This window comes from Gymnodraco acuticeps, unplaced genomic scaffold (assembly GCF_902827175.1).
Source record: "Gymnodraco acuticeps unplaced genomic scaffold, fGymAcu1.1, whole genome shotgun sequence".
In the NCBI taxonomy this organism is placed as follows: domain Eukaryota; kingdom Metazoa; phylum Chordata; class Actinopteri; order Perciformes; family Bathydraconidae; genus Gymnodraco; species Gymnodraco acuticeps.
In genome coordinates this window covers 2,730,483-2,754,252 of record NW_022991187.1, presented here as the reverse complement: position 1 = coordinate 2,754,252, position 23,770 = coordinate 2,730,483, and the positions used below count along the sequence as shown (strand labels likewise).

Here is a 23,770-nt window from a genome sequence, read left to right as displayed (position 1 = left end):
TCAAACAGGCATTTACTGTAATCGTCGATAATGAGCAAGAAAATGTCAATAAATAGAATCATAAATGGATTAAACTGAATCGTGATATTGAGGAAATATAAAACAACATAAAAAATCTGTAAGAATTCCATTAATTTGATATATCTTTAAAAGCCATCGGAGAAGGGCGTCCTCCTCCTCCTCCTCCTCCTCCTCCTCCTCCTCCTCCCTCCTCCTCCTCCTCCTCCTCCTCCTCCTCCTAGAAATGTTACGCTAGAATAAAAAAACGTTTTAAAACACTGATCTGGCTTTCATCTTTTCATAATCACAACCCCACCATTCCTCCTCTTCGTCACTGATCATGCATGTCTTCCTATATCTCAGATAAAATGCATATATTTTTTTTAATTAGCTATTTTTTGGGTTTTTTCGTGACCTGTATATGAACTATAATGGGCTAAGCCATCGGGTAATTGCTTACTATTAAAATCTCCTTTTGCAGTGTCCGAATGCATTTAAGAAAACAAGGAGAAAAGCAAGAGAAAGACAGTAATGGAGGACACGAAGGACGGATACATTAGGTGTAAGTGGATGTGAAACCGGTGCAACATAAAGTCTAAACCTGAAGTTGGAGGGCTGATCCATTACAGATTTTTGGTGTGATGTGCAAAGCATGTTTACCTAGCTAGCATTGCTTCTGAAATAGGCTCACAGCGCCCTCTTGTCCTCAACGTTTGCAATTGCACTTGTTAAAGCTCTCATGGATCAGGTCTGAACTATAAATATTAGATAAGACTTAACTGTCTGACTGAGTGTGTGTGTGTGTAGACATGTAAACATGCATATGCACGTCTGCATGTGCGTGATTAAAATCTTCTAAATCCTTTCCTTTATTTTCCTGATGTGGATTCGTGCCTGGTCATCAGTTGTACATCTTATCAGGTGGCTACTTAAACCCAGTTTTTTTGACTGCGCATACATCCTGCTGACACCTGACCACGACAGGAGACAAATGTAACCTTTTCAATAAACTATAATCAAACAATTTGGTGGATAAATGGTGCTACGAAACGTAAGACAACTAAAGGAAAAAAAGATAAATATTGATTGCTTGAAAGGTGTATTTGTGTATCTAGAGGTAAGTTGTTGCCAAGTTACTGCAGTTCATTTCCAGTGCAACCAAGAGAGAAAATAGTTCCAGATGTTTCCAACACACTTCGCTGAATCCTTTAGTGCTGGGGTCGTATAGAGTGGAGTGAGGATTATATGAGGTTAATGTATTTAAAGCGAAAGTTCTGTGACAGTGATGACTATGCTGAGACAAAATAACCAAAGGAGGTGTTTGCAGCTAGCAGTGACAGTTTACTGTCTGTGACTTACGTGATTGATATGTGATTTAAAACAGTGACATGACTACTCGATGTAAGGTTGGTGGGTGGAAGACATACAGTACAAATACACCTTCCATTGCAAAAACACCCCATAGAGTTACTTAGCTACAAGAGGAGGTAAAAACTACTCTAGATTCATAGCTCTTGGTTTTTGACTGGTGTACAGTAGGACCCCTCCATCTCCCATCCTGTCCCCCTGACACCTGGTCCAGAGTAAAGTTGCCCTTCAGCACTGAATTTGAATAAACTTTTACCATCTTTTCTAATCTAAAACATAAGTGAAAAATCTGTAGATCAGCATCTGTGGGCAACTCCACCCTGCTCTCTGTTTGGCCCCCGGCCCTCTCAGTTCCCCCCCCCGGTCCTGTCAGTGTGTGAGTGTGCAGACCAGGGTTCTTGTCACGTGTAGTTCTGTCTGTCGAAGCTGCGGAAAGCTGAGGGCGTGGCCAGCTTCCTCATGGAGAGGCTGTCAGTCTTGGCTGCTTCAGGTCGTGCTCCAGACTTGCTCCTGAGGAAGGGGTTTCTGGTTCCTGCCAGACCCCGGCCCCCGGGCCCAGGCCCCCTGTCTGCCCCCAGAACCGGTCCCATCTCCATCCTCTCACTCACCGACAGGCTCTTCCGGTGTGGAGGGGCCAGCGTGAGGGAAGGATGGGAGTCGTCTGAGGAGCAGCTGTTTGCTCGCTCAAGCCTCGAGTAGGGGGAGCAGAAAGGGGCCCCACTGGGCCCGTCAAGGCCCCCTAGACGAGGGGTATCAGGGGTCTGAATCAGGTCCTCAGGGTCCTCTGGATCTGACTCTGTGTGGCTAAGCTCTGCCTCTCTCTCTGGGTGAGCGGAAGCAATTTCTGACGGCTTATCAAAGGGGAAGGAGGTGGACCCTCCGGGGGAGTGAGAGCGTTCTACAGGAGTGTACGGAGCGGAGACACAGCGCGTGTCGATGCAGTCCGTGATGCTGGTGTACTCTGTCGCCTTCACCTGGACCCCGGCCCCCAGCCCGCTGTAGCAGCCTCGGGATGTGAACATGAGGCTGTGGGACTTGACCAGAGGGGGCTCTTCCAGGAAGGATGTGCCTGCTGCGGAGAGGTAGCGGCTGCTCTTAGAGCGCTCCAGCAGCCCTGCTGAGGGGGGGGGGGATGGATCTATGTCCCAGGGAGATGAGTGGTCTGGTAAGAGGTGGGCTGAGCACAAGGGCAAGTCAGCAGCTGCACTGTCGTCAAACATGGCTCCAGTTGTTCTGCTGCTGCCTACTCCACCCTCCGAGTGCCTGTCGCCCGTCCCGCTGGGGGAGGCGCTGCCAAAGTCCCGGCCCCCCGGCAGCACCGTCTCCATGACATCCGACTGCAGGGAGCAGTCTCTCTGGAGCGTCGGGATCCTTCGGAGAGGATCCAGAAAGACCTCCGCAGGCCCCACCTCCTCAGAGGTTGAGACGTAGATATCGATGCATGATGATGGACGGTGCTGCTGGGAGACCGACAGCGTGGCCAGGGGGAGGGGCTTAGACTCCTTGGCGGCAGTACCTGAGGACACTGACTGTGAGCTGTTGGCTCGATGCAGGCTGAGCGAGCGCTCTTTGAAGAAGCTCTCAGCGCGCTCCGCTCTGCTTCCTCGCTCACCGCCACGGCCCACATAAAACGAGTGGCTCCGTGTCCGTGCAGCCATGGCGGTGGGAGAGGGGGGGGACATGGAGCCCTCCGCTGTCCCCTCCAGGGCCTCCTGCAGGCGGTAGGTGTTCCCTTCTGTGCTGTTAAAGCTGCTTTGACGCAGGATGTATGAATCCGGGCACTCACCCTGACGGAGGATGTAAGCAGAGTCCGTGCAGTCAGAGGAGGTCCGGGATCGTACTTTGGTGACCACCTCCCCACGCTCCACACCCGTCACTCGCTCCAGGGCTACGGCAATTCTTCCAATCAGCTCCTCCATTTGGGCCAGACGGATGTCAACGGTCTGCAGAGAGGCCTTCATGAAGTGTTCCCTTTCATTTACTTCCTCCAGACGCATAGCCATATTCTCCACCCTGGTGGAGCAGAGAAGAAAGGAATTAGAAAAACATTAAAAGCACTGGACAGGGGAGAATAGCAGTGAAGAATGTGTTTGTGTCGATTTTAAATCTGCAGTTCTTTGTGCATATTGCAGTATTTATTGTCTCTTCCCCAGGCGCTGTACAATAGCTGGCTCCTGGTACTAGGATGGGTAAAAAGCTGAGAACAAATAATAATAATAATAATAGATTTAATTTGTTAGCGCTTTTACAGGTGCTCAAAGACGCTTTACAGATATAGTGAAGAGAAAAGAAAAGGAAGGAACAACAAATAAATATATAGTTAAAGTTAAAGTCAAATAATACAAAAATAATCACAAATTAAAAGCCAGATTGAAGAGGTGAGTTTTTGTGAGTTTTTTGAAGGTGGTGAGGTCAGTGCAGTCTCTGATGGGTGAGTGAGTTCCAGAGGGAGGGGGCAGCAACGGAGAAGGCTCTGTCCCCCCAGGTCCGGTGATTGGTGCGGGTGGGGATGGATAGGAGGTTGGCTTCTGATGAGCGGAGGCAGCGGGAAGGAGTGTGGTGGTGCAGCAGGTCTGTGAGGCAGCGGGGGGGGGGCCTGATTGTTGAGGGCTTTGTGAGTAATGAGGAGGACTTTGAAGTCGATTCTTTGACGGACGGGGAGCCAGTGGAGGTTCTGGAGGACGGGAGTGATGTGGTCTCGGGAGCGGGTCAAATGTCACTGTGTGTTAGGGCTGCTCAATTAATCGTATTTTAAATCGCGATTACGATTATGGCTTGCAATGATTACGAAAACAACGTAATCGAAATAAAACTATTATCCTTTTATTATTATTAATTTTATAATTTTTTTTTTTTTTTTTGGTATTTCAGTTGAGTTATACTTAAAGTTCAGGGTAATCGACTGTTAAAAATATACTGCTCACATTTTTTTTCTCCAATAAATGGATGTTTTCAAAGTCAATGAATAATCACATTTAATAATCGCAATTACTGACCCAAATAATCGAGATTAGGATTTTTGCCATAATCGAGCAGCCCTACTGTGTGTGCTGTGTTCATGTCTGTGTGACCATTAAAGAGGGTTTCATCCTCCGACTCTAGTCTTCTGTTTGAAATGTGCACTACAACATCTCCCGTCTAACTGATAGACGGAGCACTGGACTCATTTATACACCAATTCTCCATGCAGACAGAGGTTTACTGTGTCCGACCTTTCAGAAGTCACTCTGATCCTCTCATCGTTGGAGGAGTGGAAGCGGTCGTCTTTCTCTCTGAAGTATTCTTCTATGCACTGCTCCTCAAAGTCGTGGACCTTCTTCAGCTCATCCTCAGTGATGAACAGTTCTGTGGATGAAAGAGTTTGAGGAAGTGATAATGCTGAAGTGTCACGTTTCACTGCTTGAACAACAGAATAATAATAGCAAAAGTTCTAAAACTAACTATCATAAGGAGTGTCGCAGCACTAAAAACGGAAAAGGCCTGATAAAAATGCTTAAAAGTGATGTGAGTAAATGAAAACTCTGAATTTGTATCTGCCACTCACTCAGTCCATAGTCCCTCTCGTCATCGTCGTGCTTGCGCCAGCGACAACACAGATGCTTGAGCGCCATGGTGATGTGACTGAAGATGATGAGGGGGGGAGGAAGGACCGGGCGCTCGTAATAGGTCATGATGAGCTGGTAGCGCTGAAACTTCCACACCTGGTTGGAGATGGACTTCACCTCGAAAAATGTATTGCTATGATGACAGACAAAGACAAAAGAAACAGATATATTACATCCACTGAAAGCTAAAAGAAACTGAATAAGGCAAACAGTCACAACCACATTGGACACAGAGTATATAGAGCAGGGGTGTCAAACTCAATTTCATCACGGGCCACATTCGCATAAAGGTTGCACTCAAAGGGCCGGTTGTAACGATATAAATATATAATATATATAAAATAATGTATTATATTACATTATTGCCTCTGAATTGGATTATTATCGGATAGGATAATAACTTAGTAATTAACTCCGTCTGAAAGCAGAAGTCCAGGTCTCTTCAGTGCGCATGTCACAAAACGAGATGCATTGTGGGACATGTAGTTTATGGGCAACCTGCTTCTGTAAATCGGCATGTAACCGGTATAATAAACTTATTATATTCTTTGCAAGCTCTTGCGGGGCCACATAAAATGAAGTCGCGGGCCGGATTTGGCCCCCGGGCCTTGAGTTTGAGACCCCTGATATAGAGAAAGAAAATCCAACATACTAAATAATAACTGTAATGTGTTATGATATCAAACCTTCAATTCAACTGTTGTTTTTCTTCCATTGGGGTATGTTTGTTAACTACCCTGACAAACGTGCAGAAGAGGATGATCGTTTGTGCTACATGGATTATTCAGAGGCACATTAACAGATCATTAGCGTGGTAATGTCTCTGCGAAGAATCACCATCTCATTCTGTTATTAACATTTGCAACAGGCTCTAATGAATGTGGCTTTACAGCGGCCCCAACACAAACTCATTTTTGATATAGTGGCTGTAGGCAGTTTAAAAAAAGCCGTGGGGAGTAAACACTTTGATGTGCTGGATTAAATGTGTTTCACTTTGTAATGGTTCTACCTAATATTCCTTCCCAAAACACGAGTAACATAATTATGAAATTCTGCGACTGGGAGTGCGGTCAACATAACCATCACACAAAACATGCAAAAATATAATTGGTACGAGTAACTAGAGCTGCTCAATTCATCGTATTTTAATCGCAATTACGATTTTGGCTTGCAACGATTATGAAAACAACATAATCGAAATAAAACGATTATTTTTGTATTGGTTTTTCAGTTGAATTATACTTAAAGTTCAGGGTAATCAACTGTTAAAAACATACTTTTTTTCAATAAATGGATGTTTTCAAAGTAAATGGATAATCGTTTTTAATAATCGTGATATCCATTATTGACCCAAATAATCGAGATTATGATTTTTGCCATAATCGAGCAGCCCTACGAGTAACCTAATTATTCTGTAAATTAGTGTGACTGGGAGTGTGAGTGCGGTCAACGTACATATCACTCCCAGTCTCACCCCCTCTCTCTGTTCATGGTAAAAACTCTAGTGAAAGCAGTCAGGTATGCCCCCTACATATTGTCCAGTTTAAAACATGACTACATTGAAACTGCCTTATTAAGTAGCATCGTGGTGAAATGTACTTATTTCTATCATGCTGGAAAATAAGTGTGTTTCAGGCAGTGGTGGAATTTAACAAAGTACGTCTAATCAAGTCCAGGTTTGAAGTACTTGAGTGTTTTCTCTTTATGCTAGTACTGTATATACTTTTATTTCACTTCCATTTGAAGGCAAATGTTGTACTTTTTATTCTGCTGCTTTTATTTAAGAATTTTAGTAACTAGCTTCTTTGCGGATATTATTAATACAAAATGTAAATCAACTGATAAATGTAGGATATCTTATTTTAGGTTAAGCTGCCCAGCAGTATATAACAGTTCATCCATAATTATAGTCCAATTATTTATATATGAGTCTGAAATTGACCATACTGCACAAATAGTTATATTTATTTTGGTACTTTAAGTATATTTTGATGGTGAAACTTTTGTATTTGTATGATTTTAAAGAGTTTTACTGAGTATTTTCACACTGTAGTATTGCTACTTTCACTTGAGTAAAATATCTGAGTACTTCTTCCCCCACTGGTTTCAGGTTCTCCTGAGGTGTGTGTGAAGTCATGTGGGGTCTATATTTGCTGACAGGAGGAACAACTGAAATGATTAGAGGGTTTACGTACTTGAACACGGCGATAAGGAGGTTGACCAGCAGGATGTTGGCCACCAGCAGGTAGCAGGCCATGATGGCCGGGACGATCCAGGCCCCCGTCTTACAGGGAGGCAGCGACACCACCCCCCCATCATCTGTAGTGATGTTCTGCCCGCAGGGGGCTGCCCACCGCCACAAAGAAAACACACACATACAAGTTAATACAAGGTTTACTACATCGGTGGACTTGAGCCGTCATGAATTATATTTTGGTAGGAATTTAGTAGATGCACAAGAAATCAGAAAGACATGCAGACATATGGAAACAGACAGAAGACAAAGAATATTGAAAAAGGAACTTATAATAAAAGCAAATACAAATAAATAAACACCATTGAAGCACATTCTGTACACTTTGTTACAAGACAAACAAAGAGACAAGCAAACCTGAAAATACCAACCAAAATGCAGAATTGTATTCATCGCAAACAACAAGAAGCATATTGTGTCTTTATGCTTCTTAAAACAAAAAGACTGGGAAAAGTGGACACTATAATGAAAGGGCTCATGTTCAGAAATGTGCATCTGAAAAAAAAGACACAAAATACATTCATCATGTCTCATCACAAGTTGTGTTTACCAATATATTTAAACATGCAGCGGATGTTTCAAATATATTGTCACATATGTGCAATAGCTTCATTCAGCAATGGTTGACTGCTTTGAATTGATTGAAATGTATTTAGGATACATAGTATGTTTTTTCCATCTGTGATGGTTCAGTTGCTGCGGCTTATCTGGGGAACATTCAGCGTTTGGTTCTTGGTTGGTTCGCTTTTTATATTCATTCTAGTCACACTCATCATTGCTTGATGTTGAATTGTTTCACACAATGCAGCCCAAAGACAGAGAACTGAAGTAATTGTTCTATTTATAAAATGTTCACCTTCAAAAAATTTGGTTTTTAAACTCTGACAACTGAACCACGTGAAAAAACAGATTACAGATGATGGAGGGTGGCTGTTCAAATATTCTGGTGTGTGTTTGTATGTGTTTTATTTCTGTCTGTCAATTTCAATGCTTTCTAATATTAAATGTTGGATGTATTGTTAGAAATATTTTGGCAATGTTGCGATGGCTCCTGTGAGAAGCTGAGCCGGCGTAAAGAGGGAGGGTGACATGATTTGTGTGACAGACGGTGTTAACATGGCAGGGTCACTTCTTCAAATGAAACTAACAGGAAGTCAAGAAATAAGACGGGTAGAAGAAACATCAAGGGAATATCAAAATGTGAAACTTTGATAGTTCCTCCTGATGTGACGAAGAGCATATCAATATCAGGACACATTTGAAAAATGCTTCTGCCATGTAACAGTGCCATTTGTCAGCCAGTGCTAAAATTAGTCAGGGTAAAGTTGCTTACGAGATATAGCCTTAGGTCAAGCTATTGGTAGGTCAATTTGGAAAACAAACGCAGCCTTATTTATTAAGGATTTAATACAATTTGAATGATCTTAAAGAAAAAAGTAGATACAGTAGCTGACCCAAGAAACCAATCACATGAGGGCAACTTTAACCTCAGAGCGCGGAGCCGCATGCACACTTTAGTCTCAAGTGGCCTCTAGTGGTGGGAGTGGGCATGACATGGTGGTAATGATGAAGGAGAGGTGGATAGGTAGATGTGATTAAAATTGAAGTCTATATCTTTTGAATTACTGGGGGTTTGACTGCACTGGGGAAAGTTGGATGGACCACTACTACGCCAGGTTCCGTAAGTTCGCAAGTAATTTGAAGACAGCCAGGGTTTTTCATTCAGCCTTTGCTTTAACTTCCTACTATGCATATCTGAAACAAAGAATGAAAACATTATTTCAGATCTCTTCTCTTTGGGCCACTCCTCACATTATGTACACACCATCATATTTACACCCATACAGAACAACAGAGAAGCACACATCGCACTCTCTCAGGACATTGTCTCCCAGACAATTCATTGAGTCACTTATCGAGTCTACATGATACAAAATAACGTAGAGACAAAACATCAGGACGAACTGACAGTAAAAACTAATGTCCTAATGTACGAAGCTGAATAACTTAAAAGGTTTCTCCTGATATGGTGATGTGGAAGCAACATTTGTCAAGAATTTCCCTATTATCAATATGTTGTGTTTGACCTGTTGAGGAATCAGTGAATATTTAATGATGAGATAGGTGCGTTTTTGGTCACATAGCTTTCATCTCTCTTCAGCCAGGAAATGTTCTCCCCCTAATTAACCAAAAATATGTTTATTCAAGAGCTGACACTCTCGCCCTGAACTTACGATCAATCTGGTCGGCAAACACCTCTCCATATATCATCCAGTAAGGCATGAAGAAGATGTTCCTAGCTAGCATCCAGGACGGGTCTTCATTCGGGTTCAGGATGGCCTGACGCGCCACACCGAAACTCATCAGCACCACCAACATGATGATCACAAAATACATCATGTCGATCATCTAACAGAGGGAGGGGGGAGAGAGGAGGGCCGTCAAAGAGAGAAGGGAATGGGAGAAGAAAATTAAGAAAACCATTTAAATGTGAAGAAAGCAGTAATGAGGCAAAACAAGAAAGCAAGGAGGGAGGTCTAATAACAAAACGAATAATACAACTGGAGAAGCATTTAGAGGATGATGGATGGTGTGTATTAGCTTCTTCTGATTACTAACCCTCTCAAGAGTCTTGGTTGGTCAATCAAACTTCAATTTAGTTTGCTCTGGAATTAAAACTTGACTGGAAATCAATGTTCAGACGCTGGGGCTTTAATCTAAGGCAGGGGTGTCAAACTCAATTTCATCACGGGCAACATCAGCATCATGGTTGTACTCAAAGGGCCGGTTGTAACTTTAAGACTATATAAAACTACATATATAAATATTTAAAATATATAAAATAATGTATTATATTACATGATTGCCTCTGCATTGGATTATTATCAGATAGGGTAATAACTTCATCATTAACTACGTCTGAAAGCAGAAGTCTAGGACAAATAATTGCAAGTCTCTTCAGTGAGAACGTCACAAAATGATTTGAAAAGAAAAGCCAAATTCTGAAAAAACAAAAAAAAGTAAGTGACATTTTGAAAAGAAGTCGGCATGTAACCGTATAATAAACATATTATATTCTTTGCAAGCTCTTGTGGGGTCACATGAAATGAAGTTGCGGGCCGGATTTGGCCCCCGGGCCTTGAGTTTGACACCCCTGATCCAAGGCGATTAATACACAATTCAATACTGTTCACATGGAGCACCTTGGTATCTCTCCCAAGGACACTTTGACTGCAGGGACTGAGGATTTAACCAGTAATCCTCTAATGGGTGGCGCCCGTTTACACCCTGATCCGACCTTTATTTACATTACACTATCCTCTGTGTATTCTTTTGGATTACGCGTGTCATGCATTGTCTTTCTAGAGAGCTGAAACACAGCTCATTTGGTGAAACAAAAGCATTCATTATTGATTGTTTGGTTTGATGAATGCTAGTGGAGCAGTCGAAGCCTTAAAGTATGCTGAACATTTCTACTGTTATTTACAATGCAGTATTGGTTTTTCCTTACTTCCCATTATGCCTCTGACTTCAAATATGCTGATGCTGCTGCAGTATTATAAATGCCAATTATCGGACTCATTGCATCCATCCCTCTCTACCCTTCTCTCATTTAAATAGCAGGTTTTCATATCAAAGAGTATTTACGAGCAGTGGTGCCCAGCCCATGTAAAGACAGATCAGACAGATATGAAGCCGAGCCTTTGATCACCTTTCTTGTTTTGTCTACATGTGTGTATCAGAGGCTCTGATCTTGTGCTCTTTGAGATAAACAATCGCGTTTAGAGGCACAGACGCTCTATTGGGACCAAGCCTGCACGGCACGGCACAAGGGCAGTGTAATTATGGTATTATGGTTAAGGACTCAGTGGACTGTCTTCTTCATTATTTACCTACCTTGTATTTATTGTATAGGTCTTAAAGGATTTTATCTTATTTTATTAATCTAACATGCTTCATATTTCTTTTTACGTTGGTCTTTTTTATTTCTTAATTGTTTAACCTTTATTAGAATTATGGCAATGTTACTATCAACCTTTTATTTGTATTTCTGTTGTACCTATAACTTGGTCTTATGGGGTTTTATATTGTTGCATCGACTCAGTCGTCTTGTGTCTTATCTGTCAGAGAGAAACCATTATTTGACCTCCTTGTGTCTTAACCTGATCAAATGTTATATTTCGCTGCATGTACTTGTACATTTCTTAACAAATCATCTGAGGGGAATTTCTTGTTGTTTAAATTAACTTGTGATGTGTCCTTTTGTAAAGCTCCAAAGTGCTATATAAATAAAGCTTTATTATTATGATCAGTATGGATCATGTCAAGAAGAAATCAGACGGTAGCAAGTCATAATGAGCAGAGGAAGTACGTGAGACGTCTAGATAAAACACACTAACACCATCCCCTCACCATCTTGCCAATCATCATCACGTAGGGTCCCAGGTACTTGTTGACCCCGAAGATGTCCAGCAGCCGGATGTACCAATAGATGATGTTCACGCAGTAGATGACCCGCCCGTAGCTCATGAGCGGCGGCTCCTGGAGACGCAGAACCATACCCACGGAGAATATGAGGATGGCCATGAGGTCCGTGATGTTCCAGTACTCCTGGAGCCACACCTTCACCTTCTGAAGCAACTTCCCTGGCTCTGACATCAGGATCTGGGACAGGGTTGGGGGAATTAGTGAGGAAACCAAGGAAGATTTTAACATTTTAAAGCAGAGAATGATGAAAATATGTGTTCATAAACGCAGGAATTGAAGGGCATAATAGATATGAGCCAGAGTCCTGCACAGGTCTGGTTTTCCCGCCCCGCACCCGCGACGTGCAATACCGATCCCGCCCCGCCACCCGCACATATTGCCAATTAGTTCCGCAAACCGACCCGAACCCGCCTATATATGAGCAGTGAAAACGTGCAATTATTAACACACGCAGTTGCATATTTGTCTCAAAAAGCGTGGGATGTTGGTTCTTTCCTCCATCTAGGAACCAAAAGCCTCCCAAACGTTGGATTTCGCTCTTGAGGAAGTGTTATTGAAAATGCTGTATTCTCCGAGCTCCGCCTTCACCTCAGCCATTTCGAATGTGGCGCGCTCAGCAGCAGATTGATGCGCTGCAGAGGTTATGAGTATGCGCGGTCCCGCGGGGGAGAGGTCTGAGGATTTAAACATTAAACTAAAAGATTATTATTTTTATATATTTATTATGCAACACCCGCGACCCGACCCGCATCATCTTTGTTTGACCCAGAACCGAACCCGGAAAAAAGCGTTTGAAAAAATACCACCCGCGAATCACTTTTTTAGCGGGTCACCCGATGCAGTGACAGAAGAGTAGAAATGCAATATATAACAAACCAAGTATGAATACATATATTAAGGATCTATCAGCATGTGTTGCTTTAGAAAAACATACATTACTAAAGGAAAGCTGGCAGTTTTTGAAAATATCTGGGGGAGCTTCAAGGAGTTTTTGAAAAAGAATGTTGGTGATCAATAAAACCAAAGGCCGGGGCGGGGAGGGGAGGCAACGGGAATACGATTATAAAGTGTAGTAGCCCACGTCCTATTCTTTCAGATCTCTGTACTTTGTTATCCATGTATCATCTGTATACTGACCTGTGTTTATTTACATGCCTATTCATTTGATTGTATACTGTATATGCCACCTAGATACTTTTATGTATATGTAATGTTCGTTATATTTGAAAACTTCTATACAAATATTGTAAAAAAAAGAAATGCAATATATAATGACCACCATTAGAGGGCAGTATGAGTTTGACAATCAGGGCAGATGTTTTAAGAGGCAATGTTGTTGAGCTGAGAATGATGTGCCATAATGATTAATGCATTTCATACACTTACAAACACGGCTAGTCTCATATGGCTGCATACCGGTATTTTCTATTTACTCTACTTCTTCATTTGTTTTCCCATCTCCGTCTCTTGTCTTTATTTCCACCTGAGTTCCTTTCTCTCTGCCCTTGCCTCTTTGTTTGCTTCCCTTTCAATGATTGCACAACAGTCTTCCATATTTATCACGAGCTGTTTTATAATACTGACAAAATGCTTACCCTCTGCCCTCCACCACAGGAATGACCTTGATGGTGACAGGCTTTGTGTCTTTAGTTTCAAAGGTATTAGTGGATGATTGTATGTAAAGAATACTCATGTTGGAAGCAGGTTTACCTCTCTCATCTTCTCAATGCCGTTGGTGAAGATGTAAGCGATGACGATCCACTCCTGAGTGGAGGGCCACAGGTCCATCTTCACCAGCACAATGTAGTTGAACAACATCAGGTAGCCCACGTATGCCATCTATGGAAAAAACACCACAGCAGAGGGAAATCAGCGGGGACACATTTAGGCTTTTCCAACAAAAGCAACTGTACATTTATAAAATGTAGAAAAGCAGCTGGCATTCATTACTTCCTTTAATGCAGATTTTTACGTGTGGTTTGATATAAGGACACCTGATATTGTCCTTAAAATGTCCATTATGCGTCTCCTGTGATGATTATATGTGTTTCCTTTTATCATCGCAGGCACTGTATCTTAAAGGTCCATGTCATGGCCATTTCTACTGATCATAATTCCATTGTTGAGGTCTACTAGAATAGATTTATATATGTGCAATTTTCCAAACTCACATTGGTTTCTCATACAGCATCTCTGTATAGTATGTGTATTCACTCTCTGTCTTAAACGGCTTGTTGGAGCTTCTGCCCCCCCCTGTGAGCCCAGTGGCCGTCTGCGAGACAGCGAAACCCAGCCCGAAACACACACACACCCGCAGCCTGGCTGGGAGTTTGTGTGTGTGCCCAGGCTGAGTTCCAGCTCACAGTGTCCAGCTCCTCACAGCAGTGAGCCTTGCAACGTCCCGCCGAGTGTGTGTGTGTGTGAGGAAGTCCGCGGATTGGTCCAACCGTAACGGCTCTGCGGACGTAACGTCATTATACCCGAAATACGTCACTATACCCAAGAAGTAAACAATGAAAAAGAGAAATCTCCAACGAGGCGTTCCGGGGCAGCATAGACAGGTCTTTTCTGTGTTAGAGTTTTAGTCGCTACAGGGTGTACTTTGAGGGTTTGTGACTCTGCAGACCGTTTCCATGCAGAAAAACCTTCATAACACACAAGGGGACGGGTAATAACCTTTAATACATAAAAGCATATCATAATTGATTAGTTGATTTCATTTTTGTATAACAAACCTGCAAGGTAACTATTATCTAATTTTGTTAATTAAATGTAGTATTAAAAAGTACAATATTTTCTTTCAAATTGTGGTGGAGTAGAAGAATACAAAAGCAAAAAAAGGAGATACTGAACTACGATACAAGTACCTTAAAACGTACTAAAGTACAGTTATTTAGTGAATGATTGACCCTCATTACAACTCCCTTTAATGTGGTTTTTCGGATGTGGTTTGATATTAGGACACCGGATATATCACTTGGCCTAAAAATGTCCATTAAGTGTCTCCTGTGGCTTCTCTATTTAAATCCATGTCAGCTGTCCACTCTTCCTGCCCTTACAGTATTTGAACACTGGCTCATCAGGATCAAAACCAAATAAAAATTCAGATCACAATACAAGTCTAACCTTGGCTTGCCTATTCAAATGTTGTATAATGTTTTCATTGACAAGTTCAGAAAATACTGGGTTTCAATCAGATATTTCAATGTTCTTATAGTAGCACCCACTGAGAACATCTTAGCTGCATTCATAATTAAACATGTGCACACCAATGCAAAACTGACAATATATTGTTCATTTGAGACAAAAATGCTTTGACATCTGTAAATTATAGAATAAAGTAACCACAACCAAACTGGGGATGGTGTCTCCTACAGCCTTATTATATATTTACGTCTAGTACGCTGTGAGATTTGAATAATGTGTGACCGGGTTGTCAATCCGTCCCTTATGCACAGATTAGTGTGTGATAAGTTGCACAAATATTACTTTAAACGGGGAAGCCCTCTACATCGAATATAAGGTTTGAATACAAAACTGGCAAAGACCACATTTTTCACCCTGATAAAAACCCAGCATGTGTTCAACGAGTGCTGTAATGAAATTCACAGTAGAATAGTATTGTTTAACCTGAAGGGCAGGGGAGGAGAAGTGAAGGGAGGAGGAAGACAGGGGGGAGTAAATAGCCAGAGAAGAGGAAAATGGGATGAAACGAAATGCGGTCAAACTATTTTCTCAGCATAAATAAACAGTGAAATCCCTGCCGGTGCTGTTAAAGATGTTTTCACTGAAGGAGCCCGAGCTGGAGTAAGAGTTCAGCTTATATAAATCATTTCAGGCATGCTCACAGGCACACACAGGCACACACAGGCACACACAGGCACACACACACACACACACACACACACACACACACACACACACACACACACACACACACACACACACACACACACACACACACACACACACACACACACACACACACACACACACACACACACACACACACACACACACACACACACACACACACACACACACACACACACACACACACACACACACACACACACACACACACACACACACACACACACACACACACACAGATGAACAGTGCTGCAAAGAAATACAAATATTTATAAACACTGTTAAACTGAATGTGGCCTGGGTGAGATCATTGTTAAAGGATTATAATTATGGTATTTAAGTTGTGTGTTTTAATATTTGGAGATAAGGCAAACACTTTGTGTGTAAATTGTTTTCATTCATTAACATGCTAATTTGGTAATTCGGTTTATATTAGCTGAGGGTTACTTTTTATTTTTCAACTTTCTCGATTAAGCATTACTCGTGCCAAAACAGTCAATAAACAATTTTTCTTTCATTCATATCACTTGTCTGGGGTCAGTTTCGGGGTTGAGAGAGCACAATAGACCTGCATAGTGTATAGATTTGATGTTAATGTGTTAGTTGCTTACCCTAAACATATAAACCTTGCTTGTACAGTAGCTATCTTTATAAAGCAAACCCTTACACCTCATCGTTCCCATCTAAAGTAAGTTAATCTCTATTAAGGCCTCATAAAGAGTGCTGGGGAATTACATAAATCCAAATGAAATAATGTTTACTTGTTGTAATCCACTGGAAATATGCAATGGTGGAAGAAGTAGCCAGATCTTTAACTTAGGTAAAAGTAATAATACCTCTTAAAATACTTTGATACAAGTAAAAGTCATACATTTAAAAATTTTGTAGCATTAAAATATACTCAAAAGTACCAAAACTAAAAGGACTAATTCTGTAGAATGGCCTTACATTTCTGGGATAATATATATTGTAACACTGGATTCTAATTGATGATCCATTTATGTAAAACTGTTTTTAATTTTGCAGTCGCTAAAGGTGGAGATACTTTAATGACTTTTTATAGTCCCATGTATTTCAATCCATAATAGTACGTCACATTAATTAGTCAATCTCATTTTTGTAATACAAATAGGAACCAGGAAAGTCCATCATGTAAATAATGTTGTCACAAAAATGTAGTGAGTACAAATTAAAATGTTGTCTTTCAAATTGTAGTGTAGAAGTAAGCAAAACAAGTAAATAATCAAGTTATGTACAGGTACCTAAACAATGAATTGAATACATGTACTTAGTTACTTTCCATTGTTTAAGTGTGCCTTTACTTTGTTAATTTTAAAACCTCCTTGTTTAATCTCCTTCCTATCCCTTTCCCTCCCTAACACTCAGCGTGTACTTTTCTCACTGTGTTGCTTCCATCAGTCTCCTCATCTCTCCCACTATACTTTCCCACCCGAGTCAAGCTGGGTAATGCAAGGGTGGAACAGGAGGTTCATGACAAAAGAGGCACTGTAGCTGTAAAAGCTAACGGCAGGGAGCCAGTAATTGATGCCGCTGCAACACAAAGTGGGCACTGACACTGCCAACAGGAAGCAGAGCGCGTAGGCGGTGTTTCTGAAGCCGACACTGACCGTATGGAACCAGAACTTGACGATGGGAGCGTTGTAGAACTCGTATATCTTGCGTCCCAAGGGGATGAGGCGGTGGCGTTTCTGAACCTCCTCGACATCCTTCTTCCTGGAGGTCTCGGTGGTTACATTACCTAGCATTGCCTGGGTGGATGCAAACCAACAAGGAGCGAGGGAGGAAGGAGCGAAAGGTGTGAGGGATAAAGGCAGTCAGAGAGTGAAGAGGGAAGTGTGTCGGATTGGAAAGACGGAGGAGGAGATGCAGAGACAGGATGGAGATGAGGACAAGTGTGTGGAAGGGAGAAGGTAGGACGTTGAATAACAAAGAGAGAAAGAAAGGGAGAAGGGGGAGAGGGAGAGCGTTACATTATGGCTACCACACAGTTTTAACAATATAATTAAAGAAGCAAGCACAAGCAATGTCATCATTCCAAAATGTGAGATGTGTGTTTGAGGTGGAGTGTTGGGTGAAGGCCGGTAAACACAGGATGACGCGGACACGGACACTCATGGATTGTGTCTCAGACAACAATTAAGAGACAGAAGAGAGACAATATAATGACAGAAAGAGGACAGAAAAAAGAAAAAGATAAGACATAGATATCTCATTTCAATCTGTGACACATTTCCTAATCCATGAGAGAGGGTTCGGAGCCCGCTGTTGTTATGGGTCATGGTCAAAATGTCAAAGCAGCAGCAGACCTCTGAGGGAGATCATTCATGTGTTTGTATTGGATGTCAAGAGATATAATGCCCTACAAAGGCAAAATGCAGTGGCTCTATATTTGATAAAGTCTTGTATCACTTTCTGACATCTGTATACGAACATATTATATGTAAGTTCTGTGAAAAGAGCTTTTTAAACAAACTATAACTATCCAAAAGCGACCTAAAAAACAAAGAAATAGTATCTTCCATGTTTAATGTAGTAACCGAGCTTTGGGACTGTAGGGTTTTCTGAAATAATTGTAATGTTGTTAAACACACTCACATTTTGGTTGGTACACACTTTCTCTGAGAAACCTGTGTTAAGTACAGGATTCTGTATTGATTTAGGAATTGTGTGAGTCTATGGCAATGGTTTTTGAGTGAAAAAACAACCTAAATAGATCCTTTGTCAGCCCCATATTCGGAACACTTTAAACCCTTTCTTAATGTCACTGTATATGTATTTCATTCTGCCTTTGTAGGGCACTATGGCAGATCTTGGCAAAGATCAAATGTCTGAAAGTTGGTCCAAATATCTAAAACGCATGATGAGGGGCTGGTTTAAGTTCCACTGAATAGGTATACTCGTGATCAAACCATTAAAAAGGAATCTAGAGATTTGTAATTTTCTACAAACATGTGAAACATTTACAGCTACAGGTTTTATCCAAGGCACACACAGACAGGGCCTTCAAGGTGAACATATTCAGATGCCAGTGTGTAGGTCACAACTGTACCAAAACATGCACATTATCCATCAGTAAGTGGGCACAAGCTATTACATTCCTCACAGTGAGAATCATCTACAGCAACTGAGGATTATACAATACAATCTCCCTCTGTGGTGTAGCAGTCTGTGTGTATCTGTATGAACCTCTGTGTGATTCATAGGAATCTGAAGGTGCATTTGTACAGTCAGAAGCAAGAGCAGTATGAAGGGGCTCATTTCAAATGCATCCTCTGGCAGCAGGCTGCTTTGTTTAAAACCACAGTGCCTCAAGGACTGCATGTGTGAAATGGCCCATTTGCTCTAGCTTGCTGGCTGTGTTCAATGCAGATGGAAAGTATGTACAGAGGTGCTGAGAGGCGTTCAACTTCAGCTCAATCATTTAATGGGACAACCTTAAATCCAGTTCATGTCTTGAAATTGTCTATAACATAATAAGTCTTGCTTTAAACACACAAACAGGATACAGGTATGATCGCCAGAACTGATTGGATTGAAATGGAACGAGTCCTGCTGTACATCCATGTCTATGCAGATGAACCAACTCTTGCACTGTGAGCAGGGAGAAGGTGCTCAGACTCTGCATGATTTAAGCTCTGCAGCAGCAGGCGGACATTGTTATATAATGCAAAAGCCTGGGCCTCCCATGCTCAGCAGCCGACATGCCAAGTGGTATGCTGCAGCAAGCCATCATCATCATCATGGGAGAGAGTGGGGGGGCAGCAATCGGCTAGCATACGGTACTATACCTCAATCAGAACTGAGCTTGGAGAGAAGGGGAAAGAGAGACAGAGCTAGAGAGAGAAAGAGGGGGAGCTCAAAGCAAAAAGAAACAAAAGGAGAAGTGGGAAGAGAACAAGAGGGACCATAGCAAAGGCAGAGAGAAGTAGAGAAGGAGATAGATGGAAGGAGAAACACACAGGAGAGAACCCACAAGCGGCGACAGACTGAGACGCTACAACTCCACGACCATGTCTTTGCTGAGACGACGAGAAACAGGAAAGGCTGATTTGGCTGGAAGGGTCCAGGTGGCCAGAATAGAGAAACAAGTATGTGTGTGTGGAGAACTGTGTGTATGAGTGTGCATCTCATCGTGGACAGAAACAACATGAAACTGGTCCACAAGAGATATTTACAAAGGACACATAATCTGGGCTATGTGCTCAAAAATCAGTTTCTTTATCTGACAAAGCATGTGTGTTTTGTCTTAATATGTGTATAGACGCTGAGATGCGGGGCTGAGGTGGGTTCTCTCACCACGGAGTTGTACTGCGCCTCACAGTAAGATCTTACTGTGAACTCCATGTCTTCATCCTCCTTCTCCTTCGCTGGCTTTTCAGGCTCCTCCTCCTCCTTCTCCTGCAGGTAGGCCTCCTGATCCTGGGGCATGTAGGACATCTCATCCTTGTTCTTGAACTCCAGACTCAGGATGGACGGCGGCAGAAGCAGCCCTAAGATGACCTGGGTGATGAGGGAGACAGGAAGTGGAGGTGGAAGAGGGGGGAAGTTAGGGAGAAGAGCGGGAAGCGATAAATCACACATGTGATAAAGGTGTACAGTTTAATGACAGAGAGCCTTGAACAAAGCAATTTCCATTATCAGACGGCAAGACACACGTGAAACACACATAATAAATGTACCCTTGTGAACACCTTCCTTAATACCCTGTCCTGCACACGGCTGAATGACAACACTTTGGTGTTTAACAGCCAAGTGGAGGTTTTAATAGTGGAAGTCAATTACAGTCCAGACAGGCAGCAAGGTTCTGCGCTGCCATGACACACACACACACACACACACACACACACACACACACACACACACACACACAACACACACACACACACACACACACACACACACCACACACACACACACACACACACACACACACACACACACACACACACACACACACACACACACACACACACACACACACACACACACACACACACACACACACACACACACACACACACACACACACACACACACACACAGGATGGCTCAAGACCAGTGCTTCTCAAAGTGGTGGCCCGTGAGTATATTGGTAACATTTTACATTTGAAATAAATAAATAAATACATTTCAGTTTTCCGCACTCTCGCGGGAATATCTCCGCAATGGAGCGAGTTTACGTTTCTTTCGATTGCATGATATAGCCCAGCGCAACACCTTCATCACACATGTTGCCACTTGTTTGTACCATTTTCAGGCGATTTGTAATCTGCTCTAGAAAAACGATGTGATTTTGGATATTTGTGGAGTTAGGTGGTCCGCGAGTGTTTTTTTATTGGTTAAGTGGTCCTTAGTATGAACAAGTTTGAGAAACACTGCTCTAGACACTTCAGATACATAGCACTCAAACAAGAGCGAGGGTTTGAACAGAACATGGTGGTAAACAAGGGAAAGAGAAGAATACAGAGAGCCGAGTAATGTCGTCTAATCTCCGGAAGCAGCTGTCTTTTATTTGGCTCTGACATTTGACTGTTTTCATGGCTCAAAAATTTAACAGGAATTTAAAGTTTATTTTTATAGCATTCAAAACATTACTACAGCAGAAAACAAGAATCTGCTTTGGAAATACATTGTGGAGTAACGTCTACCTAAGAAGAGAATGAAGAAGTGTGTTAAACCCAAGCTTCTTTGTGCTTTCGTGCAAACTGTGTGTAAGTGTGTGTTCCACTGGCTAGCTATACTCTTTAACTGCTCAACTGCGTTTAACACATAATAGATAACCCTAACGCACCCTCCAGTTCCCCCACATGTTCATAACACCTAACAGTTAGTTTCTTTACTGTATCTTTTAGCTCTTTCACGGTTGCCGTTGTTCATGCTGCTCCCGCTGTTAGCATTAGCATACATTTGGCTTGGTGTGCATAGTGAGTAAGTCTGTGTGTGTGGGTCCAACTGGCTGACTATACTCTACCATTTAACACATAGATGCATTTCTGCCACCCTCGTCTAGTTCCACCTCGTGTTAACACATGACACTGTTAGCTCACTGTTCACTGGCGTTGTTCATACTCTTCCCGCTGTTAGCATTATAATTCAACCAAGTCTCATGGCATTTCGTGTTCACCAACACGATTTTTAATCTATTGATTCGTGTTCACCAACACGATTTCCCCCTTTTTTTTGTGTTGCACAGCACGATTTTAAAAGCAATGTATTTCTACTGGTAATGCCACTCATGGAAGCACGGCATTCGTTTGTTAGGGGTGGGCGGATCGATCCCAAAATATCGATACCTCCGATATTACGTTACGTTTCAAAATATCGATACTAGAGCCAATAGGATCGATACTGTTATACTTTTTTTCTCGTCTCCTCTACTCGTCAATTTCTTCAAAAAACTATGTGCAGACGAACACAAGTATATGCTCTTTTCTTCTCTCTCCACTGCTGTCCTCTTCTCCTCGAGGCTCCCTGCCTGAACGCCGATTATCAAGCTGACTGACAGCAGCCAGCAGGGCAGGACAGCAGCAGCCAGCGACTCGCGAGTGCAACACACACACGCGCATGATGGCTGAGAGAAAGAGCAGCGTTGTGTGGAGCAATTTCACAACTGGCCATTAAAACTTAGCGAACTGTGATGTGTGCAAGAAGACAGTTCGCTACTTTGGCCACTTTGTATTGTTATTTTTCATGTTTGCACTTTAAATTTGCAAAAGTAAAACGTGTATTTGTCTATAAAAACTGTCCTGTCTTTATTCATGAAAATGAATTCAGATTTAGTCTATTTATGATGATTTCAGCTCAAAAATCATGTCATGCAGCTCTCCCCTATATGAAAGTACATAAGACGCTTTTCATTAAAAAAAAGTATCGATATTGGTATCAGCGATACTGGCCCTGAAATACTTGGTATCGGATCGAATCCAGATTTTGTGGTATTGCCCACCCCTATCGTGTGTGTCGGCTGCCCTTAAAGGCAATGTGAGCGTCCATTCTCATTGGATAACGGAGAATTGTACACCCGGAAGTAAGTATTCCCCTTACTGTCGATTGATTTTACAGTGATATCTGCACTACTCATCGACTAAAAAACACCAGATTATCCTTGTTAATTACACAACATTGATTGGTTTAAATTGTGTGCAATGCTTTTGTATTTTTCCCCTTCGATTCGGAGAAACAAATATGTTTTCGGAGTAAAGGATAGCAGAAGACACTACACTACCCAGAATCCCCAGCTATCGTTTGGACTACACCATGTGCTCTGTTTGACAAACCCCTAGTCCTCAAGCTCTGTGATTTGAGAGTGTGCTCCGAGGGTTACGCCGAGCCTCGAACAACACTTGAAATGGGATGGAACCACGCAGACCGTCCAAAACTGGATTTGAACGGGTCCCCCCCTCCCCCACCCCGTCCCCAGAACTACACATGCTGGCTATTCTGTTTCGCAACATGTTCTCTATCTATGGCACGTCTCTACTGGGAGTTGTAGTTTTAAAAGACGTTTTCGTATTTCCCATAATAAGAAGTTGCCAGTATTAAACTGTGTACATCCCTGGAGGTTTAGGGGATAGGAAACACTCACATTTAAAACATATAATTAATAAATGGGTGAAAATTGCTTGTGCCCATAATGGGCAGCATTAATATATATACACACATGCCAGCTAAGGTCAGAAGAGCTTTATTTAACAGCTGGTCTTATGTTTGTGACCCCTGTTGTTAATTGATAACATTACATTACATTAATTGATAAGCCTGAAACATGCACTTGTCAAGGTTCAGAGGCACATTTTGCAAATATGTCAGTAGCCATCGATCAGCTTAAGATAAGATATACTTTATTGATCCCAAGTTGGAACATTTGCGTTACATCAGCATGTGTAACAGTTGTATGCAGTGGTGTTTATGTGTAAATCATTTAGTATAATCACACAAATTCTGTGTTTTATATTCAACAATTCTGTGTTCTTTATTTATTGATTGTTCAATACCTGACAAGGCCGGAGATGAAATATCTACATACATCTTATAAGAGTATAATACATTATGTATAATATCAGTTAAAATAAGTGCTTCAACATAGTTAACATTGCTGGAGGTATGCACAAATATTGATAGATGTCTTGTAATGCACTATTGAGGAACCTGCGACCCAAGT

The 23,770-nt window shown here is 42.0% G+C and overlaps 1 protein-coding gene across 1 annotated transcript in view; it reads right to left on the bottom strand.

Moving 5' to 3' along the window:
* Positions 1–352: 352 nt before the first annotated feature.
* Positions 353–23,770, bottom strand: part of trpm3 (transient receptor potential cation channel, subfamily M, member 3) — a 192,760-nt gene continuing 169,342 nt past the window's right edge. Inside the window, 10 exon segments of the mRNA XM_034238276.1 lie at positions 353–3,381; positions 4,581–4,713; positions 4,913–5,106; positions 7,169–7,319; positions 8,854–8,982; positions 9,462–9,636; positions 11,641–11,892; positions 13,426–13,554; positions 17,217–17,357; positions 19,906–20,109. Coding sequence (XP_034094167.1) covers positions 1,770–3,381; positions 4,581–4,713; positions 4,913–5,106; positions 7,169–7,319; positions 8,854–8,982; positions 9,462–9,636; positions 11,641–11,892; positions 13,426–13,554; positions 17,217–17,357; positions 19,906–20,109 — 3,120 coding nt within the window. The 3' untranslated portion in view covers positions 353–1,769.